Source organism: Myiozetetes cayanensis, unplaced genomic scaffold, assembly GCF_022539395.1.
Source record: "Myiozetetes cayanensis isolate MyiCay16 unplaced genomic scaffold, myiCay2020 scf18, whole genome shotgun sequence".
NCBI classification, from domain to species: Eukaryota; Metazoa; Chordata; class Aves; order Passeriformes; family Tyrannidae; genus Myiozetetes; species Myiozetetes cayanensis.
This window is the reverse complement of record NW_026087389.1, coordinates 9,217,498-9,240,979: the sequence shown is the minus strand read 5'-3', so window position 1 is coordinate 9,240,979 and position 23,482 is coordinate 9,217,498. Positions and strand designations below refer to the sequence as shown.

Here is a 23,482-nt window from a genome sequence, read left to right as displayed (position 1 = left end):
TTGGCTGTGCTGCTGAGGAACCACCCTAACACCTTCCCTGGGTAAAGGGTGGGATGACACCCCCATAAACGCAGGCACTGGCAGCCCCATGGAGGCAAAGTCCAGGAGAAACCATTGTGCAGGGCCCCACATGCCTGGGGCATGGTTGGCTCTGGCAAGGAGGCTGGGAGGCAGGACCCATCCCTTGGGATGTAAGCAGGGTGCCCGGGAAGTCTGTTGCCATGCAGCACACGTGCTTCCATTTTTGTCCAGCAAGGCTGGGAGAGGAGCTGCCATCGTCACAGCCGTACTGGGACAAATACCCCTGTTGGCAGCTACGATCCCGGAGTAAACTCTGAGTGGGAACAGGAGGCTCCATGGCGGCCAGCGTGGCACTCTGGGGCTTCATCCCATTCCCCAGTTGTGAGCTGACATGGGGGAGGCACTGCTGGCTGCTGTTGCTGTTACACCTCCATCTCCAGGGATTTGTTCTGAGCTGTGTGCCAGCGTGTGCGTGTGACAGGGGCTGCAGGGTCTCCAGGGCAGCCCTGCATTGCACCCCACGGCTGGTGCTCCATGTCGGGGTGCAGAGGAGCCAGTCCCTGCTCTGCCTTTGCACAGGGGCTTGCAGCAGACACCTCCAGAGGTCCCTCCAAGCTCAGCCATGCGCTGCTGAGCTCCTTGTGTCCAGGCCGGGGGCTGCACAGAGACCTGCACCCGTCCCCGCCGGCCCCAAAAGGCATGGGGTGGTAAGTCCCCCTAGCAGGTTTTGCCCAGCGAAGGCCATAGAGGGGATGATGAGGAAATGGGTACATGAGGGCGGTGTGAAATGAACAGCCACTGCTGCCGGCAGCCACCCAGCTCCTTCCCTGACCAGCTCCCCACACCTCCCCCCACCTCCTCCTTGCTAATTAATATCACTGGACCAGTGTTAGACTGGAGGGGTGTAGTTTTCCTACTTTAAACAAAGAAAGGAACTGAAGAAAGGAATCCTCCCAGTTCCACGATCCAGGGGAGTTAAACAACTAAAGAGCAGCCGCCTGCTCTCCCGCTGGAACAGGACTGTGACTCTCCCGGAAAACCAACACAATGGACTTTGGTGACAACGCAAAGAGTTTATTGAAGCCAGGATGACAAAGCTGGATCATTTGGATTTGTGGCAACACCATTAATTTGCTTTTGTGAAATCAAAATGCTTTTTTACTGGTAAGATTTCAAACCGAAAATCAAAGCTGACACAAATGGCTGAAACAGTGGGAGCTACTGATAGTCACAGTTGGGTAACCTGGAGAGAGTTCTCTGTGGGAACAGGGGCTTTCCAACATGTCATCTGCTGCATCTGAACATTGTATCTTTTGGCCTCTGTTTGAGAACCGCTGCCCTTGAAAAGGATATGTTGGAGAATTCCTTAATCAGCCAAGAGATACAAGATACCAAAAAAGTAGAAACACAATAATTTCCTGAAATTTCTGAAACCAAGGAATTTCAGTCTAAAAGGAGAAGAAATTCAATAGTGGATGAACCTGAGACACTGGGATTTAGTTTTCCTCAGCTAAACTGGTCCCTGTCCAAACACAAACAACTCCTGGGACAAATCCAAACCTTATCGAAATCAACCAGAACAACACTACTACTGCCTCCAGAACTAAAAACCTGAACTTTTACAAAACAAACCAACATAGAGACTATGGATGAGAAACAGAGTGAAGCCTCTGACCACAGAGATAGCATTACATGGAAAAGTTGAAAAGTTTCCAGTAAATCTCAGTGCCAAATCTGACTGAGCTGCTCGTCTGTGATCTGCCAACTCTCTCCTCCCTGGGAATGTCTCAGCAGACTCTGCAGGTGTGTAAATACGGTGGTAACTGGATCCCTTGGCATCTATTGGGAGCAGGGAGATACAGTAACACAGCTTTCCAAGAGAGGGGAGAACTGTCCTCACATAGTCTCTTAAAATATCTCAAACTGGGCAATAACATTTTAGAGCCTCTGGCTAAGGAGGTAACACCCCTAGAAGAATAAACTGCAACTGAGATGGCCAAGCCTTCACTGAGGGCTCCAAACATGACCCCTTCAATCAGAAGAATCACTGTCAAACAGTAAAGAGCAACAGGTTGTGTTCCTCTGAGCCAGCAGATTAGCAGGATGTGGTTTCTTGGAGCTTGGGGGGCTTCGGAGGTTGAAGCAGCTCATCTGCTCTACATCTGTTGTGCTACACAGGGATAATATATTCCCCTCAGGAGAGGAATCCAAGATATACCTTTTTACAGTGGAAACATTCACTCTTCTTTTAATTTCCAAACTTTTCTTTTTTCTGCTTGCAAGTTGTTGCAGGCTTTTATCAGAGCATGGCACTGATGGAAAATTTTTTGTAAGCCCTGGCTGAGCACTGCTGAGGATCTGCTGATGGCGAGCTGCAGAAATCGGGTCAGAGCTTTCTGAATTGAGATCAACCAAGTATCTGGGAAGGCATTTTTTTCTGGAGCTTTCCAACTCAATAATCCCATTTGCCTTTCTCTGCTTCAGCCCACTGTCAGCACATCGAGAGAGCTCACCTTTCCTCTTAGCAGGGCACACTTTCTTCCTCCCTACTGCTTTATTCCAGGGGATCCTTCCTGGACTCTGTTTTGTTTTGTTGCCTACAGCTGCCTTGTGCACCTTGTGGTCTGTGGACCCGTTGCTGTCTCTTTGCCCAGGTGGAGCTTTCCATACAGAGTGGTGGCAACCTTGAGGCTGCTGCTGCTGTGACTGTGTCAGGGCTTCCAACCCTCCAGTGCCTCTCCTGAATGCTTTCCTCAGTGGGGTTGGTAGAGGTGCTTCCAGTGGTACAGGACAGTGCTTCTTCTGACTGCCCCCGAAAAGATGACTGTCACCCCAGCACGTGCAAGGACAGCTCTGTGTCTCCAACCCATATTTCACCTCCTGCAAAGAGATGTTTGCTCTATCACAGGCCTCTGAAGCAATGGCTTTGCCTCCTGAGGTTGTACCCTTAGAGATGCCATCCCCAGTGAGCTGGTTCCTCCCAGGGGAGCGTCTGTGTTGCTCCCCCACTGCCACACAGTGGAAATGAGACTGGCCTGAGCAGCTGCAAACCCTGCAGCCTCGGCAGCATGGCTGGTACAGGTGCTCCTCATCCAGGACACGGAGCTGGCACGGGCCAGGGGAGGTCTGGGAAGAGTTATCTCTCATGTGAGGGGGCAGTCTGGCACTAGGCACAAGTGTGTGCTGCTCAGCTAAGGCTTTAGGGAGCTTCAGGAAGTCTAGTTCTTTACACAGCTTCAGGTGGTGGTCATTCAGCTGGGCTGGCAGTGACTCCAGACCCTCTTTCAGCAGCTGGACACTGGATTTCACCTCTGAAATCTCCACATCTTTCTGGAAGGAAGCAGGAAGCAGAGCAGAAGCAGTAAGCAACATATGAAAAGGCACACTAATAAGAAAGTTTCAGGTACCGTGTGACTGTTTGGTATTGATCCAAAGATCAGCAATCTGTATCTTCCTGTGTATCCTCAAACTGTCCCACCAAAGTGAGAGGTTTGGGACAGAAGCATACCCCTAACCGTGTGCCCCCTCTCCCAGGAGCACTGCCTTCTCACACACTGGTGTGACACATCCTTGCCAAAAGCAGTTCCTGCAGCAGGGCCTTTGGAGAAAGCAGACCTGTCCAGGAGGTCTCTGACAGCTAATTCTTTTGTCTCTGACACTCACTTGTTTTGTTTTCACCTCTTTTTTTCCTCTCCTTGGGAAACACCCCACTAAAGGGACAAGGTGCCGCACTTTTGCAAGGTGCTCTCCCCTCACAGGCATGCACTGCACCACCTCCTCCAGCGAAGCCATGTGCCAGGTGAGGAAACAGTGAGTGCTCTGTCATGGCCTGCCACGACAGGGCACTGTTGGGCTCTTGTCTTACTGACCAGAGCATCATCAGAGCTTACAGCACTCTTAGCCAGCGCTTGGGTAAGCATCCATCAGTATCTGGCCTAGAATTAGCATTTTAATACGTCTTTACCCCTTCATCATAACTGGAGCAGTCTGCTTTATAATCCACCATCTGAAGGCAATTTAATATTCAGTTAGTATTTTGAAGAAGCGGGAGAGATTCAGAACGAGGATTCAGAATAAAAGATTAATTTTGCACTTACGGCTGCAAGTCTCCTCTCCATCTCCAGCAGTGCCTGCTCCATTTGGCTTTTATCTGTCAGAGCTTTCAATACAGAGGCACAGTGACTTTGAAAAGCATCTTCCACTAAACAGGGAAATCAATAAAAAACACATTTGGTCTTTCATTTGTAAATGTGAATAAAGTACTATCAATACTATTGCTGCTTCCTCCTCAGCTTGGCATGAATCACCACAGAGATTCTCCCGCTGCGATCTCCCCGAGCCTCAGGCCATGAACGATGGGGTGGATGTTTAATGCAAGGCACTTGAAATTTATAAGATGCTGCACATAGGCCAAACCTCATTTACTGTGCTCTGTTAATGTGGCAGCTGGAGAGGAAAGGCCATGCAAAGCCACAGAACTTGGTAGGTGCAGTGCAGGGAAGGCTGAGGCTTAGTTGTCTGCCGGCTGCACAGCAGGCACAGCCAAGGCAGGGGGACCCCAGCACAGCTGACCCATCCCAGCATAACCAGCCCTTTCCTGCAACCAGCTAGTGGTAAGTGGGAGCTTGAACAGAATGGAGATGTGAGAGGTTAATGGCTAAGAAGTGCAGCCAGAGAAACTGTTTCAGAAATGCACAAGAGGCTGACAACTGAAGGAAAAATACTGGAAGTGATAGTGGGAAATGATGAAGCAAAGAATTGTGATTTCCATTTGCTGGGCAGGGGAAGAGACAGGGTCAGAAACCAGCTGAACCAGGCAGCTGCACTCAGCACTTGCTAATGGAGGCCCCAGCGGTGTCCTGTGGGGGCACAGGCTCCCTGGAAGGGTACTAAATTGGAACAAGATGCTCTTGGCTTCAGTCAGTTTTGTTGAAAAACTGATAAAACCTCAGGGATTCGGGTTATATGATTGGATAAGAATATAACTCCCTCTATGCAGCTGCAATTACTCTTATAGGAACCACTGCTGTGCCTAATATGTGACAGGATGGAAACACAATTTGCAGTGTGTGTGGAAATGAAAAATCCTTAGGAATCTTACGAAAGTCTCCTTTAAAATTGTAAATTAGGACAAAGAGCTGAGAAAGAGCAGAGAGAAAGAGTTAAACATGTCTGGTCTTTCCTGTGAAGGGTGGTGCAGAAAGGTGTGTACAGGTGGTGTGGCTGGGGTGGAATGTTGGCTGGTTGGGAAAAAACATGATCCAAAGCATTCTTGCTAAAGCAAAGCACTGCCAAACCAGTGGGCCAGGATAACTGAAACCCTGGATTCCTGGACTGCCACTGCACACCCGAGAGAAATCAGAACAATGCCTACATTTCAACAAGTGGCTACAAGAGCTCTGCAATTAATGAATCCCCTTTTGCTACAGATCCAAGGTGTTTGATTGACTTTGATGCTGGTGGAGCTGAGAGCCTGGATGAAGCTATTCCTGCTCGCCCAGTGTTTATCTCAGCTCGTCAGTGCAGCTCCTCTTGCCCTGCAGAGCTGTGCTCACAGTCTGCAGAGCCACAGGGCACTTGGGATCCCTTCTCCTCATGCTCAGCTGTTTTCATTAAGCTTGCAGGGACTTAATTATCTCAGTGAGCTGTGCCCTTATGTCAAACTGTAGATGGAATTGGTTAAAGAGTTAAAAACTATTAGGGAGAGGCAGGCAGAAAATGATTGTAGGCTTTGCTTCTGTGAAAAAACAGGGACTTTTTTAAAGAAGGTACATTTGGGAAGGAAGAAAGGAAAGAAATCTGAGCAATTACAGGCTTAATATTTTGCTCTCATGGTGCAAGGTTTTAGAACAGACTTTAAGGGGAAAAGTACTCAAAGACATGGAAGGAAATGGAATAAAATGGAACAAGATTGGAAAAAGTGGATTGTATCAGGCTAATGTAATGCATTAGGACAATGCACAAGTCACAAGGTAGGTGACTTCTTAGACAAAGGCAACACAGTGGCCTTTCTGTAGATTCAGACAAAGCTTTTCAATGGAAGTTGTCATGTATTATGAAAAAAAGAGAGAGAAAAAAAAGAAGAAGAAACTTTAAAAATAACCCTAATTTAAAGGGAAAACATTTAAAGGTTTAGAGCAGGGTAGCATGAGGGGACAAGGTAGCTCTGGAAGGTAGTTCTGGAGGCCTGCTCATGAGCCAAACATATTTAAAGTCTGCTGTGGTCACCAGGGTGCAAAAGCCAGAGGGCATTCAGGTAATTAGCGGTGACACAAAGATGCAAATGCCAGCACGGGGGGCCACAGGTGAGACAGGGCAATGTGGCCTGTGGCGGTGCAAAGGCTCTGGCTGACACAACTGCTGTGCACCCCAGGATGTCTGGAAGCCTGCACGCGGTCCCAGCTGTGCAAGGAAAAAAAGAGATTGAACTGAGACATGGGCAGAGAAAAGCTACAGGATAATTAAGTGCTTAAATGGTAATCTCCTCTTACGAAAGGAGATTGAAAGTGTTGGTCTCATTCAGCCACGCAAAGCAGAGGTGTGTGGTGGCGTGAGGCTGGAGATGCTGGGATGGGGAGAGCTGCCTCCCAGCACCAGGGAACCCCCATGCCAAGCTGTATTTTTTAACTTTGCCTGCCTCCAAATGAGTGTTGCCCAGGCACAGTGCTGTCATTTGGGAGAAGGAATGAGGCAGTTGCCTCATCCGTGTGTCTTCCTCATACACATTGAATTAAACCACCTCCCAGACCTGGTTTTGGGGAGGATTTCTCCATTGTTTCAGGGTGCCCATCACCACAAGGCTTTGCCTTGTTCTCCATAGAAGCGTGGCTGATTTCTGAGGATTATCTGCACATATTTCAACTAATATGCTTTCTGCTGTTGCAGGCAATTTGGTTGTAATTTTTAAGCTTTTAGTCTTTTGCTCTAACAGATTTAGACTGTTTTATAAATCTGGAAATCTATGACTTGCAGAATGGTTTTGTAACAGGGGAGTGAATATTTGAGTGGGCTTTTTAAACTTTGCACCTCCCTGGTTAGACCTAAGGGCTATCTCCAATACAAGAACAGGTTTTTGGGGAGCCTGTCAGCCTACAAAGAGGGGGAAAGCAGCAATGACTAAAGGAGGAAACTCCTTTCATATCTCTTTATCATCTCTACATAGTGAAGACACAGGAAGGGCTGCATCCACAAGCCTACCTCGGCTTGCTGCTCTTCTCCATATGCTTAATTTTAGCTCAGAATTATTTTTAAAACTTTCTAGTTTCCCTAGTCTGTTCTTCTTCAACATAGTATCCTCAGTCTAAAAATAGTCCTGCATCCACTGGGCTTGTGATCTGCACATACGTTTGACTCAGCACAGCATGCTGCAGGCAAGCAACCAGCAGCCAGCGTTTCATTTGTACGTGTGGGAGTATTCTGCAGAAAAGGAACCTCAGTACAGAGGAGGGGCACTCTCCTCTCCTCCCTTCTTCCATACCAGAGAAGTGTTCAGACTTGTCAAACAGTAACAAACAAAATAAAAAGGGATGTTAATAGAGATTTAAAAAAATGGGCTTTGAGATGGCCAAACTAGATCAGATCAAGAACCCTGTTAGACAAATGTCTTGTCTTTGAGAATGATCAAAAATGGCTGTTTCAGAGGAGGTTTTCTTCAAATAAACTCTGCAGCAGATAGTTATTGAATAACTTGATCATAGAGAGAAAATCTTTACTCAGTTAATGGGTGACTTATGCACAGAATTGTGCCTCTCTTGGGGTAATTTAAACAAAGCATTTTTTTACTAACTGGAACATCGCTGTGTTTTGATTTGTTGTATCATTTTCTTCAGATACTACCGGTTTACAGTAATAACATTTGGAATGTGAAATCTGGCATGAGATAAAAGGCTGTAGGGGTTGGGCTGCCACCCTGTGCTGCAGAGGGTTCCCTGCAAATCAGCCTGCACCCAGGTGCAGCTGCACTCCCAGCAGCTGAAAACTACAGCCTGAGCAGCAGAGGGAGGGAGCGCCAGCCTCCCAGCCTAGGAATATTAAACAGCAACTGCTTCTGATGCCTATCTATCATCCTCTGTGCAGCTCATCCTGAGACTGGCACTGACAGCACGGAGGATTTAAATAACACTTTGGGGAGAGGTTGGTTCCCCACGCCCAGGTTCAGTAGGGGAAATAGGAGGTCTGTAAACCTGGTGAGGCACCAGGGGGGAAGGCAGCTCTGCAGCTCACCAGGGCAGTGTGTGTTCTCCCTGGGCAGCAACGGAGCTGTGCTGGTGGGTGGGACAGTTGGGCTGTCACAGCTGTATCCTGCTTGGATATACTCCAAGCAGTCAGCTGGAAGGTTTGTGCTGGCTTAGCCTGAGTCCCCTTCCACAACACATCAGACAGCACCTTCATGGGTGCACTGTGGGATGAGCTGCCTCTGACCTCACCCTGTGCTACGGCACACAGTGCTCCAACCCCTGAGCAATGAGGGGTTTCAGTTTCCATCAGAACAACCACACTTCCTCTCGTCGTCCATGCTGAGGTGTTTTGGACTCTGGCTAAGTCCCTCACATCAACAACTTTGTCAGTGAGTGCACGTCTAGTTAGCAGCTACATGTGAAAAAACCATTTCTTTATTCAGTTTCAAACCTTTTGAGTTTTCAATTCATACGGAATGCAAGGTACTCTGGACTGGATGTCCTAGTCTGGACCGTACTGTTCACAGTAAACAAGCTCAAATCCCATCGCTCTAAACACAGTGATTCGCCCTAGAAATATCGCCAGCAACTGCTGGGCCTGGGGAGTCTGGAAACAAGTCATGTTTGAAAACTGCCTACCAGGCACCGGATCCTGTCAGAGAATTGCATCAGCTCGTGCCTCTGTAAGTGACACATTGCACATTATTCTGTCACCCTTGCTGGCAGTGCATCAGAGGACTGCCTGTGGCGTGCTGGCTGGGATGGTGCTGCTCATGTGCCATGGAGCCAAGGTGGTGCAGAGGATATGGCTATTATGAGCTCTCACAGCTGGAACTACCAGATACTAGGACAGCAAAGCAGTTCCAAGAGGGCTGAGCGGTGAAAATTTGGGTTTGTATAAAAGATAAAAAGCTTTGATAAAACCGTGGGTATATAAATTAAAATGAGAAAAATATGAAAAGAAACAAGTTACAGGAGCTGAAACCAGAAGGAAAGAGCAAATGATGAGTGGGCAAGTCAATGAAAGAAACTGTATTTAAGGTGGAAGAACTGAGGCCACAGGGTCTACCTACCTCTTTACATCTCTGTGCACTGCACACCAAGATGTGAGCAAGGCTCAGAGCAGCTGTGCCTCTGTGGAAGCTGCTCAGGCAAATCTTGTCTCATCTCCGGTGCCAGACACAGCTCTCTCCACTGTGTGCAAGCACATATGGACAAAAGAGAACATTTTTTAAAATCTGCCTGCACAGAGCATGCCAGCCCAACAGCATTTGGAAATGCTTTGGAAATACATTTTGAAAAATATTTTCTGTTTTGTCCTCGCCTGGTGGCCATACAGACTGTGCCAAATGTGCTTGCCACCCACTGGTATAACTGCAGCCTGTGATACTCCTTATAAGCTTTTAATGAAGACAGACTTGATTTAAAGTTCCACCTTTCTTTGCTTTTCAAAGCAGTTGGAATGTCCCAGTGCAATAGTTCTCTTCATCTTTTGCATTCCTCTCCTACACTGAAATCCTCCACTGCCAGTGATTCACCATGTCTCTGCCATGTCACCAGCATCCCAAGGTACTGTATCATCAGCCACTGACATTAAGAGCTTTATCAGCTCTGAATTTAGCTCTTTATCACCTGAGTTCTGGAATTTTATACCAGTTTTTCAAGGGAATTGCTTCAGTTGGGATCTTTTCAAGGCACTAGTGCAAGTATTTATTTAGTGGGAACTTAATTATCCATCACTGTGATACCAGTCAAATGACAGTGTTTATCAGCAATTAAGCAGTGACAGATGAACCTCCCAGAAATAAAAAAAGAACAACATTGTGCAGTGTGTGATGGTTTTCATTATATATTCAACATTCTGCAGCATGATGCATTACAGAAAGTGCCAATTTTTCTTTTCAATTGCCTTGAAAATCTAGCAGCAGGCACCTCTGGGAGGTTTCTCATTTCATTCAAGGCACATTTATTTAAAATGGATATGGAGAAGAAACAGGACAGCTGAGTAAATGATATGGAATGAAGAGGGGCAGTTGTGAACAATAGATTTGATTTTCAGTGCCATGACAACAATTTCTGTGCATGAGGTATGTGAAATTAGGCAAAGGCCTGCTTCAGAGTGGACAAGCTGAGGCAGTGAAGTAATTAGGGGGTGAGAAAATGTATAATAGGGAACTTGTTGTGCTGGCCAAAGCAGACAGATTCTTGCTTACTTTAGGGTCCCACCAAGAGCACCTGCCAAGCACAGCAAAGACTTCACGTTTCTTACACGTATTGGAACTGGCCTCTAGTTCTTGTACAGAGCAAGGCAAGCTCTGAGCAGAGTCCTGACAGGGTGTTGATAAAGCATCACAACAGCACTAAAAGTTAATGTACTCTCAAAGGCTCAGATCTAACCCAAATTAGAAACAATTTCTTGAAGCATTTTCCCTCAGTAAAGAGAGCTTCCGTGATTAGCCACCTCAGAGTTGTTCCAAAGTATTTTACATTATTGGCTATTTTGGAGGTCACCTTTTTATCATGGCAATAGTGTACTTCACTGTGTGCTTCTCATTCAAGATATAAGCAGTACTAGTTTCGCTCATATCCAAAATACAATCACTTCAAGCCCAGAAGAGCGATGGAAGGCTTCAAACTAACACACAAAAATCTGAGAAAGCCCTAAAAACTGAAACCGGATACTCAGGATATAAATATCTAAGTTATTTTTACTATGTGTTCCATTAGTACTCCAGATAGTCTAAAAATGATCATACTCCAGGGCAGAACACCAAAACAGGGAGGTGTGTTCATTTGTGCGTGTACAGTGTCTAAGAGAGCAGAGAAAGGGAGAAAATAAGAGAGCAAGAATGGAAAAACAGACAAGTTCATACCATGGATAAGTCTTATTTTCTCTCCTCCCTTAGGGAGAGCAGCTGTGAGTGGCATGACTTGCCCAGTTCACCCCAGCCTGGAGACAACATGCTGACATTCAGCAGTTTGACTGTGCCCTCTGCTGTTAACAGAAACACAGGAAGGACTTACTTTTCTTGGAAAGGGTTTCTAGGTGAACCAAAATGGATTTGTATCTGGAATCAGACATTTCTTCAAATTTGTCCAAGCACGCTTGCAGCTGCAAAAAAAAAAAAAAAAAAAAAAAAAAAGTAAATGAAAAAATGAATGCATTGTTTTTTCTTTGTTTACAAAATCACAGCACCAGATGCCAGAGGACAATGATGGTAAGTCATGGAATGGAACAGTCTGAAAATGATTGTTTATCTATCTTGAAACAATTTGTCCAGCTGTTGGTTGCAACCCCGAAAGAGATCTGGAATGGCTTAAAAGGCTCATTAAATCTTAACAGATTTTTAAAAAAAAGAGATACTGGTCTGTAAAATATTAAAAGCATTAATAATAACTAATCAAATTAATCATAAAAGTATTGGGGAAGAGACCTCCACCTTCAGACCACATTGATTAATCCTGAGAGCAGACTACTTTCTTCAGGCAGAAGAAAAAAAGAGCTGATATTTGCAGACAGTCACTACAGTTTGGTTTTGATCCTGAGACCCAGAGGAATTCCGCTGCTGGCTCTGAGGCAAGACCCTAAAAACCTTAATCCTAAGGACAGGTTACAAAGACAAGGGTATACGCAAAAAAAAAAAAATTCCAATTGTTGCTTTAAAGTATTTGAGTGCTCAAGATATGTATTTTAAATATCAGCACAGTAAAGGAGAGAAAGTGAACGTTCTGTAGCCTTTCTAACTCTTCATTATTTTACATTTTAAATTTGAAGTAACTTACCCCTTGAAGCTTGTCTTTGGTACTGGAAATAAAGGCGCTTAGGACCTCACTAAAATGAAAAAAAAATCAACAAGTATAAAACAGACATGTAAGTTACTGGAGTGTACAGAAATTGAAAAGATCACAGTAAAAACGAGACGTGGAACACTGCAAGGCATGGTGCAGTGTGTAATGAAAGCATGGGAACATGGTTACTTCAAGGGGCATAACCCTTTGAAGTCACTTTAATTGTTTTAGGAAAGCTTGGACTCTGCTATGCAGTGTAAGAAAAAAATGCGTAGACACACATGCACATATATGTCATAGACATGAAATTATGGGGTTTTTACTCTCTGATATTTTGCCTTAGCATTCATGCCTCTCTCAGAAGTTTTAGTTGGCATTTACTCAACTGTCCATTAGCTCCTGGGGTGTTACCACTGTGTTATCTGCTCCGGAAGGACCCAGCCTGGGCGGAGGTGACGTGCCAGTTACTGTGATACATGGTATTATATTTGGACTAAAATAACTGTGGGAAAAACATAGGAAAAGCGCCAGCCTCAACAAAGCCCAAGTCAGGAAGAACAAATACTGCAAATCCTTTTCTCCTGAGAATAAGCCACGGTTTCTGTTATCCGTCCTTTTAAGCTGAGCGAGCCTGTCAGGAACCAGGTTTTATTCATGATTAACCAGCCATACTCGAATGCACGAGTGGTTGCTAAGCAAAGTGATAAACTTTTTCCTCTCTGAAGGTTCAGGTCAGTTTAAGTCAATCATTTAATGATGCAAATTACAATAACCAGAAAGATGGCAGCCAGGTAGAGTCTAGTTATGAGAATTAGACAGTGCTTCTGAAACCTCTCTAGCTTTATGGAGAGGAAGATACTAATTTTCTTAGTCAAACTTGAGGGGGATACAAATTGATAAATTATACGCTTATCTTTGCAAAGATAATATAGCTATTTCTACAAACAGGCTTCTAATCTGGGAGTGAGCCTGGAGTGTAGGAAGGAGCATAATCCATTTAATGCAAAAATAAAGGGTAATTATGAATGCTGCCTAAACATTTAAAACTATTTTTTCATTTCATATAATTCACTTACAAAAATCCTCCTCTTCTCTAATAGGCACTAGAGAATCAATTTTGCCTTATCAGAAGCATAGTGCCCATTGCAAAGGCGAGAGAGATACATAGCCTGATTTGATCAAAGGCTTTTAATAAAAACACGTCTCACTGTGGATGGTACATTACAAAATGTAACTAATGTGCTAGGAATTATTTATAGGTGCACTGGGGAGTTACCATCTTTAATTTTTGAGCTTCAAATGGTTAGCTTGTTCCTTAAAGTCCTCTAGGACCTACACGTACATTTAATTCTTGACATTTAACAAAGAGCAGATGCAAATTACATTAGTAAATTACACTTGTCTGTTGCCAAAAAAACCAAACACGTAAAAACCTTGTATACAAATACAGTTCTAGAGATATGTGCAGGTTTATAAAGGTGCAATCTGCACACAGATATGTTTGGCAATCCCCTCATTTGGCCCAAATGTGAAGGTTGTCCTTGGAGCCCCTTTGGTCAGTCCTCATACAGTCTATGAAATTTTGAGAAATAAGGACTTTCACAGAGAATCAGTAAAGAAAAAAACCCTACTGATTAAACAAAGAAGGACAAAGGTAAATTCAGGTTAGAGTTTTGTTATTCCTTGGGGCTTACAGCTGACTGTGTTACATAAATCACATTGCAAATAAACCCTATTCTCTTATCCTGTGACTCTTTTCAATCAGAAATTATTTAAAACCTGGAAAGGTGCTTTTCTTGGTGAAATATGCAGGTTTGTCATGTATGATTTGTAGGAGGGGAATAAGGAGCTGCAGGGAGTGATAACCATCAGCATGGAAAGAATTTCCAAGGGATGTTTACATACCGGTCATATTTTTCCTTTATTTTGTTCTTATTCGCTTCAAAATTTTCCAAGATACTTTTCTTTCTTCCTGCGCTAAAATTAGGTAAACCTTTTTCTCTTGTTTCTTCATCAAATAACTGTGGTTTTGTCTGGTATTTGGTAAAAATACTGGGCTCACTCTGTTGCACAAACAAAAGAAAAGTGTTGAAGTATAAAAATAATCAGAACACTAACTAGAAAAAACCATTTGTGTACACAATGCTTTGCAGACAGAGATCACAGTGATTGGACGTGACAGATTAGATTGGACAAGGAGATTAAGAATTTCATGAGATTATGGTTCATTTAGTGTGCCTGGTTAGATTGATTCCCTGTGGAACTGAGACTCAGCCCAAACTCCTCCAGACTCAGGCTTTTTTTCTCATCTTGAGGATTTCCAATTTGTTACAATCATAAGATGAGCAGATTTTTTCCCTCTTGGTTCAACGCAGATACTTTAAATGAATTCCAGTATTCCTGGAATTGTGGAAAAGTTGAAGTTGTCAGTAGAAGCTCCCTATACAGGAATTTAAAGAAAATTCTATTGAATTTCCCAGTGGATGACATAATTTTGCTGCCAACTACCAACATTGACAGACTGTAGATGAATTTTTCACATGCTTCAGTACACATTTCAGAACTACAAATTTAATATTACTATGAAAGCTTCATTCTACAAAATTTCCAGACACCGTGTGACCAAAACGGAAATGCGTTTTCCTTAAAACATAAGAAAATGCAAATTCCATTCAGTTTTTCCATTTGTGAAGAGTGAATTTCTTTTTTTGTGTCTGATGAAAAGCTGCTCCTCAGCAAAATGGAGAGGACAGCAGATAGCATCTGGAACTGAAGGACAGCCTGAGGCCACCAAGCTGGCAGCACTGCTCTTTCCTAATCTTTGCTTCAAGTGTATCAATTTGGATCTGGCGCTCTCTGTTAGCAATGCAGGACCTATTTTAGTGAGCCTAGTAACATCAGAAACCGTGTGTTCAGGGAGAAAGATTTTAAGCATAGAAGCTCTCCATCTCAATCCAAAATCATTCAAGCATCTGCCACAACAACAATACAGCAAGGTCATTGCCAGTCCAGGGAAGTAAATACTGAGCATCTCTGTCATTCTTGCAGAAAGCTAAGGAAGCAAAACACAGTATTTTTCAACAAGCAATATATGTAGTAGTCTAGCTTGGCTAGGTAGGTGGTCTAAAGACTTTAGCTCAAGAATAATTTCATATTATTAAAAATTTGATTGAAGAAAATAATACCTATCTCAATAGCAATTTATAGTAATCTGTTATAAATATCAGGTTTTCATCCAACCAGGCTGCTACTTTGTCTTGTCATGGTAAATATGTATACGTAGCAAGAAGATAACCTGACTCCAGCAGTTACTGACATTTGCAAATGTTACCACCTGATTTCAGGATTTTCCATTAACTTTGAATGGTGGCTGTGTGCCTGCACAGGGCTGAAGGAGAGCGTGACTCACGTCCTGGGAGTTTTGCTGTCCCGGCTGCGAGCCCAGCTCCAGCAGCGCCGTTGCCGACTGTGCATTCTCCGGGCAGAACTGGGATCCGAAGAGCAGCTGAGAGTCACTCAAACTTGAGTAGTCACTGGCAGTGCCGCTCCTCATGGAACACTTGCTAGGCCTGAAATGGGGTGGAGAGGGACGTGAATGTGCCTGAAGCAATTAAAAGGCCAAACGGAATTCCCTACATGGCCTGCTGGAACTGCTCAATCATGGCCCACCCCAACATGTTAATTTTCCCTCTCCGCTTGGAAGGTACCGTTCGTATAATGGCATAAGATTTAATTCTAAGATAAACCAACTGGCTTATCTTAAACTGCCACATCCACACAGACACAGTGTTGTAGCTCCACATGCACCCTGCAGGGGTGAAGGTATTTCTCCAGCATGTCCTGCAGACAGAAAAATAAAAAAAACCCCAGGACTGGGCAGCTCATCCTACCTGCTGATCAGTTAAAGAGGCACCTTGGAGTTTGCTCCTAGCAGGTGCTGAGTCTCTCCCTTTCAACAACTCTAGATAGTAAATTCTGTTGTAACTTAGGTGCTGCTTGAATTGTTTGGAAGGCTATTCCAACAGAATAAAACTTTATGACTAATCGTTGGCATTTCTTGGGTATTTATTCTTCAGGTGCCTTAAGTCTGACACACTCGAACAACAAATAAATAGGTAGCATATGGCTGGACAAACTGAGTTGTTAGAAATATTTCAAACATAGTAACATGCTACTCAAAAGTGCTCCTCTTTTCCCTGGGCACTGCCCAAATAAATCTTTCCCAGCTAGCCTTGGCTTTGAGTTGTGTTGCTCTGATTCTACGCCTCTTCAGAGACACGTCTTCTCCCGCTTTATGGACTAGGCTCATGGCACAGGACCAGCTTCCCTCAGACAAGGGCTTCCCTGCACAGCTGCACTGCTTATTGTGTTGGAGGCTGGCTTCAATCTTTTGTTAGCAAAAATACACACTTTTTTCATTTTTTGCATAGAATCATAGAACGATTTGGGTTAGAAGGCACTTTAAAGATCTCCTCGTTCCACCCTCCCCTACCATGGGCAGGGACACCTTCCACTAGGCCAGGTTGCTCAAAGTCCCATCCCACCTGGCCTTGAACACTTCCAGGGATGGGACACCCACAGCTTCTCTGGGCAACCAGTACCAGGGCCTCCCCACCCTCACAGGAAAGAATTTATTCGTAACATCTAATCTAAATCTACCCTCTTTCAGTCTAAATTGTCACTATTCCATTGCTCCATATCCACAAGGTCTGGCAGAGTGCTTAGGCTAGGTCCAAACACAAGAAAATCTTGGCCAGGTTTATATTCTCAGTTCTTGTTTTTTTTGAGCTACCAAGAAGGAGAGATTTTTTTGCTGCCTTTGGAGTTGGGAATTAGAGACCAAAATTAATGAAAAAGTCTCTTACGTTTTTTTCTTCCATATCGAATGTTACAAGTAAAGGAGTTGGAAGGGGAGAGTAATTCATGTGTATAACAAGAGATGATCACCCCAACATTTATTGGCAGTGACGCGTTTGGTTAATCCCCAGTTTTGGAAGGAGCCCAAACATCATAGACACAACAGGAAAGGGATTTAGCAGCAGTATTTGAACTTCTCAGTCTCCCTCTTCATTATATAGTGGTGTCACCGACAATATCACATTAATACTTTTGGCTTTAAGCTAACGGAGTACACTGAGCCGCAGGCAAAAATAGATGAGGTGTGGGTTTCTGGGTTCTCAAAAAGCCTGATAAATTCCTCTGAATTCAAAACTTCTCCTTTGATCTCTCTCTGGACACCTAATCCGAATATAATTTTTACTAGCACAGCTTCTTGTTTCCATCTCAGCTAAGCTCTGTAAAAAAAAATACATTTTCCTAATCCACAGGCAGGATGTTGGGGAGAGATGTGAGCACATGGGCTGCCGTGATCCCACACAGGCAAAGCCGCTGCCTGCAATGTGAGTAGCACATCTCTGTACCAGTTTTCTAAGTCCTCCTGTCTTCTAGCCAAAAAAATTCCCTCTTAGTTCAAGGCAGGGTTTTTATAATCCTTAAGTGCTTTACTGTCTTGATGACCCCCCTTGGAAAGTGTTTGGTTCAACTGGTGAATATGACACCCCACAATGTGCTTGTTTTCTCAGATCCTTCACATCACTTAATACCTGAAGCACAAGATTGTTTTAACAAAGGGTTTTATGACCGGTATTTTGAGGAGTATTGAGCTGAGACGACTTTATGAGCCAAGTGACTTCCCAGGCTTACTCTCCACTACAACCAAAGGCTGCTGTTGGCTGCTCTGAAGCCCAGTTTTTTTGTCCACTACCTCAGCAGTTGGTTTAGGAATGATGGCACTTTTGCAAATTAGAGGGGGAGACAAAACAGATGTCTCTTTTGAACACACTCATTCCCCTGATCAGTGGATTTCTTTCTCCCTTGCTTAACACTGCTGGCAATTAATTTAGTAACAAGACCATCTGGGCAAGCCAGGAGCCTGGCCATGGTTGGCCCAGACCTGTCCCTGATGGAGAGATCAGACAACCATGGTCAGATCTGGGATCAGATCCACAATCAGGCAACTGCAGCTCTTCTTACCACATGACCATTCCCTTCAGGATGCCTGCCCAATACTAAATATAAACCCTTCCCTATAAAGAGCAAGGAAACATCCTAGATATGCAATCCCAGTTAGCAGTCCCTTCAGTGATGCAATAGTTCACCACAGGAGAGCTTTTAGCTTTCTGCTAACATGAGCCATTCCCCAAATTGTCCTGTGTTTGTGCCCACAACACTCCTATGGTATTGGCACTAGCATGTGTGTCCAAAGTAAAACCAGCTTTAAATATGTAAGACAAGTTCTTGTCAGCTCAAAAAAATGGTAAATCATCCTCTGCTGACTGATGGAATGATTGCTTTTTCCCACCTAGCTTTATGTCAGGTGTTGCAATATTGGCAGCTCCAACCCTTTCTCGTGATGCAAGCGTGATCAAAAAATCTGCAGCCTTCTGCACATCTGTGGGGTCAGCTAGGTCTTCACAGTCTCTGTTTCCCTGTTGACAGTTAGAATTCTCCCTATGTGACAGGAATTAGATCTTTTAGGAGTTTCTTTCATTTTTCTAAGTTCTGATTTCCACTCTAAATATTTTAGCACAACCATATGCAAATGTTCACCTTTCATTCAAAGGTTCTGCCTCCCCAAACAGAAAGACAGTATGCAACAAATACTCTCTTTTTGTGTATCTTGGATGTTCTAGTGACATTGACAAACTAAAAATTCATAACTATAAATTGTCATAGGCCTTATCAGTCTTTTTAAAAACTGGTAATTTTACTCTGTTGTTTGGATCCATCCTTATGTGCCAACACCAAGGTTTGAGAGTCATTTGGAAAAGCAATCTGAGACTTCTATAATTTGCAACATAACATTTATCTGCGGCACTGCTGTGAGGGATTTTCTGTAGTTCTGTCATCTCCACTGAACCTGTGCCAACATCCCTCTTCTTCCCAAGTGCTGTTGGTGAAGCTCACTTACACCTTCCTGACACATTTCTTCAAAGTGCAGTAAAACCTCTTTCCTGAAGAAGAGATCTTTTTCTCCTGGTAGCAACCTTGAGTAGGATCAGTGCCATCAAGTCTCTCTTCTCCTGCCTCCCCTCCAGCAAATCTCCCAGCCCTTTCTGCTCATCCTCATTTGGGGACCAGGGCTGAATCACAACAAACCCAATTGAAATTCCAGGAGCTGACGTTCACCTGCTCTTCCTCCTGGCTTTAGGCTGTATCTATAGGAACTGTCTCTAGCTCTGCTATGCTGCTCTCATCCTCACTATCTGCTGCCTGCCAATGTGCCCAGCAAATGAGCAAGGATGAGCATTGGCTTTGGGTGCAGGGGAACTCAAGGAGTTTAAATAAAGGAATTTTAGCTTCTATTGCAGCCTCCAGCCATTTGCCGTCTCTTCACTGGGAACAGCCGCAGCAGAAAATTATTATTCTGCTTCCTATCATTTGTACCATATCCTAAAAGGAATTTCTACAAACATATTCTGGCACTGGTCCTAATGCATTAACCACGACAAAATCCCTCTCAGTTATTCAGCTCAAACACTGCCTCCAGTTTCCAGATTTCAGGCTGAAAGTCTGTCTGGTCTTGTTTTAATTGCTCAAGGTCATTTTTACTTTCTATGAGCCACTCCATTATTCATTCGGCTGTGATTCAACACTGCCCAGACGTCCCTCACCTTGGAAACCGTGTAAGCTCTTTGTCCGGAGCTGGTTGTCAGTTGCAACAGGGTCTTTTCCTTAGGAAGAGATTGGGATTTCCGTGGAGCAGCTGGTTTTGCTCCCATAAAAAGCATCCCCACACATATTAAGAATTAGACATTTGGAGACAGGGTGGGTTTTTTCGCACCCCCCACTCCAGCCTGAAGCCATCCTGCAGCTTGTGCTTACAGTCTGATTTCTCATTCCTCCGAGTCTCTGGAATTTTACAGCTGCTCTCCTGGTCTTTGTCCTGGCTGTCTCCTCCATTTTCTGCTTATTCTGGGACCTTGACGCAACTTCAAAATATGTGACCTTGTGATGCGGGATGGAATTTCATGGGATAATGGTTTGAATGAGGTTGTTAAATTTGGAAGCTATTCTCAACAGCAGAAATAAGCTGTAGAGAGTAGTGGCCCAAGTAGGCCTTAACTTCCAGCATCCCTTTGAATACCTCTTAAATATTTTCATAATTTCTCATCCATACACACTGTCTGGTAGGCTTTCTGCTTCTGATGGCTTTGGAAGTTGGTATATGAGTAGCTTTTATGCATTTAGCAAGTTACTTATTTTCTCATGGAACAAGAAAATTCCCATAACTTCAAATCTAAATAATCAAGTCTAAATAATTTTATGTCTCAGGCAAGCATTTAACCCTTTTGAATGTGCAGCTTAATTTATTTTTTATGAGCTTCCTTATTATTATTCCAGTGTCTTTTTTCAATTAACAGTAGTGGATTTTTTGGCTTCTGCTGCTCCTGCAGAGATGCTGACTCCAGTTCCTTACTGCCACTCTCATGGTAGCACTACAAGAGCAAATAGCCTGAATGTAGGTCTTGTGCTCAACTCAGGGCTAAGGCAAGACGTGTCTCTTCCCCTGTGAGCTCCCTGGCCAAGGCAGGTATTTGTGGTGTCTGAGACTGCACCTCAGCATCACGCCCCAGTGATGCTTATCCAGTCGATCAAAGGCTGATTGAAGCATTGCTGCTTTTGTGGCTGCTGTTCTTTCATCCTCTGTGATCTTTTTCCATCAGCCCTCCTGGCTGGGCAGGCAGCAGCGCTGCTCTAACACAGCACTTTCCCTAATGAAGTCTGGCATTTAGATCCACAAAAACTGTGTTGTTTGTCAATACACTTCAACTGAACATAAGCTTTTCCATTACAGCTGTCATGTGGCCCCCTCCCACCCTCTTAAATAACTGGCACCCTGATTTCATTGTCCAGCTAGACAATCTTCCCTCTGCTGCATTTCTAGGATCTCTATTATTTCAATATTCATACATAAAACCAGGTGAAAGAGGGACTTTGGTTCCCTCCACCCTATTTCTCAGGCTACCAGGGTTACAGAGAAGCACGTGTGTGGCTGACAGATAACAAATAAAACCCGGATCAGTCTCAGGCTTGTGCAGAACTGTGGCCATGAGGGCAATGCATCACCAGGGCTCTGTATTTCCTGGGGACCTGGTGGCAGCTGTTCTCAGAAGTAACACCCTGACTCAAACTTGCAAAGAACTCACAGAGTGAGTCATACTCTGCCTAGATTATACGCTGATTTTATGTTTCATTTTTAAAGCTCTCCGAAAGACAGTATTCTGGGGATTATACAGCATACCCTGCTGTGATGGGAAAGGTTTCTAGTAACAGAAGTGAGCCAGGGAAAAGTAATCAACACCTTTTCCCCCTATTTCAAATACACACACACATTCACACACTCCTATGGGAAACTCTTCTTTCCTTACGAAAATGTTAATTGTCCCCAGAGAACTTCTCCCCCTTCTTAACTCCTCCAAAAGCCCAGCTGCAATTCCAGTAATGTTTTCTGCCCTATTTGACCCTTTTGAACCCACTTGCAAAATATGTGGAATGTTGAGGAGTGGGTGTTAAAATCTTTCCTGTATTTTCTTCCTGTATTAATAAACGAGTTAAAAGGAAAGACTTTGTAGCTGATAGGATACTTTGGAGGAGGAAGGAATTCATGTGATTCCTTTCCAAACAGGCACCTGTACTTCTTCCACTCACTTGTTTTCCTATTGCACAACTCCACTGAATTATTTATATATTTATAAAATATGTCTTATATATAATATAAACACGCAATTATATATTTTATATATAATATTATGCATTTTTAAAATATGTTATCTAAATTTCCCCTGCTCAGTCTCTGACCAGAAAGAAAGTCTCAGGTTTCCAACTACTTAGAAACAATTTCTTGAAAACAAACAGCCCCCCCAAACAAACAAACAAACAAGCAAAATAAATCTCCAGATACCAAGAAGACAATAGAATTAAGCAATGCACAATTATAGAGACAAAACTATGACAGGTATAAACACAATTTTTCCCTGAATTGGCTCCCCTTTGACCCCTGCATCTGTGCAAAATTCAATTAATTCATATCTATGACAAGTATGTTTATAATGGGCAAGGAAATGACTATTATGTTTTCATTATCATCCATCATTGTGGTAACATCTGGCCAAAGAGACAGTATGACTAAAACTGTGAATTTGAACAAGTTAGTTATGTAAGTGGGTTATTTAACTATCAGAGGCTCAGAGCACAAAATTCATCAATTAGCTTCTCTGGAGTCAAAGAGGGGATAAATCCTGCTGTCTTTCTTGGTCATGTGATACAAAAGGTGATGCTCTGCTGTACAAAATGCAGCCTGTCTTACATATTTGCCCTCCAGATGTTTACACCTGAATATTTGTTGTTTCACTATGGGCTGTAGATGTGGGGAGTTCTAGCTGCTCTTTGGCTCCTGCTGGGAAAAAAACAAGCCATGCGTATAAATGCAGGATATGGAATAATTTTCAAGTTACATAATGTGTAATAATATTGCACATCACGATTCCTTTTATCTGCCCTCTGCACAGGCAAGAGAAAAAATTAACTTATCTAATGATATGAGGACAGGTCACAGGACTTCACCAAATACACCCCAAACGGACCAGGCTTCCAGCCGATGCTGGCTTTTAGATCCTCAGCAATGGTGGGTGGATCTGTGGCAGTTCCTGGCAGGCTGGGGGCACAAACAGGATCACAGGGGAGACCAATGAACTTCCATTAGCCTCCCGTAATCAACCACAGATCAGTTCTAGACGTGTTTCACCTGTTCACCATCACCCCTGCCAAGTGTTTGGTTTCATGCCCTGTCCCCTGTTCATTACCCCATGTCTCCATCCCCACACTCACCCGATGGCTGTTGGCATGCTCAGCATCTCCTTGATGTTCCAGACGTTGAAGTTCATGTTGTTCTCAGGGCTGACACTCCTAGCGGGCAGCCCCTGGCCCTCACCATGGCCTCGGCCCTCATGGCCTGTCGCCGCTGGCCGCCATAGCGCCACAGTGCCCTGCAGGGAGGAGGGACATGGAAGGAGCCACCAGCCCCACCTGGGGAAATGTCCCTGTGTCCTGTGTCCGTGGGGCCAGCCCAGGGGACACAGCCCTGCAGGCCCAGGGCAGGCCTGGCCTGAGGGTCTCCGGGGCCTGGGGCAGCCACACACACCGGGTCTGCCCACCCTGCAGGGCCCTGAGGGCCTCAGGGGCTCAGGGCTCCTGGATTTCACCTCAGGGCAGGGGGTGCCTGGCTCTCACCCTGAAGGTCCCTGGATCTCACTGTGGGGCTGGGGCTCCCTGGAATCAACCTGGACTGGGGTCCTGGGATCTCATCCCAGAGCTGGGAGTTTCTGGATCTCACCCTGAGGCGGAAGGTCTTGGGGTCACCCCAGGGCTGAGGGTCCCTGGATCTCACCCTGAGGTTGCGGGTTCCTGGGGTCATCCCGAGCTGGGGATCCCTT

The 23,482-nt window shown here is 44.4% G+C and overlaps 1 protein-coding gene across 1 annotated transcript; it reads right to left on the bottom strand.

Annotated features, from left to right (window-relative positions):
- Positions 1 to 1,548: 1,548 nt before the first annotated feature.
- On the bottom strand, positions 1,549 to 23,074 carry IHO1 (interactor of HORMAD1 1). Its single transcript, XM_050313281.1, has 7 exons — positions 22,878 to 23,074; positions 15,397 to 15,556; positions 13,893 to 14,050; positions 11,982 to 12,030; positions 11,223 to 11,310; positions 4,119 to 4,222; positions 1,549 to 3,351 (listed from the first exon to the last, which is right to left on the bottom strand). Exons 1-7 carry the CDS (start codon positions 22,931 to 22,933, stop codon positions 2,053 to 2,055), a joined length of 1,914 nt encoding a protein of 637 aa, XP_050169238.1. The 5' UTR covers positions 22,934 to 23,074; the 3' UTR covers positions 1,549 to 2,052.
- Positions 23,075 to 23,482: the final 408 nt, after the last annotated feature.

Excerpts from the sequence above, each read along its gene's own strand:
- IHO1 (XM_050313281.1), bottom strand. The coding sequence starts at position 22,933 with ATGAACTTCAACGTCTGGAACATCAAGGAGATGCTGAGCATGCCAACA. Across the intron at positions 14,051-15,396 it reads GACAGCAAAACTCCCAGGAC|AGTGAGCCCAGTATTTTTAC; the intron begins GTGAGTCACGCT and ends TTTGTGCAACAG. Across the intron at positions 12,031-13,892 it reads ATAAAGGAAAAATATGACCG|TGAGGTCCTAAGCGCCTTTA; the intron begins GTATGTAAACAT and ends TTTTCATTTTAG.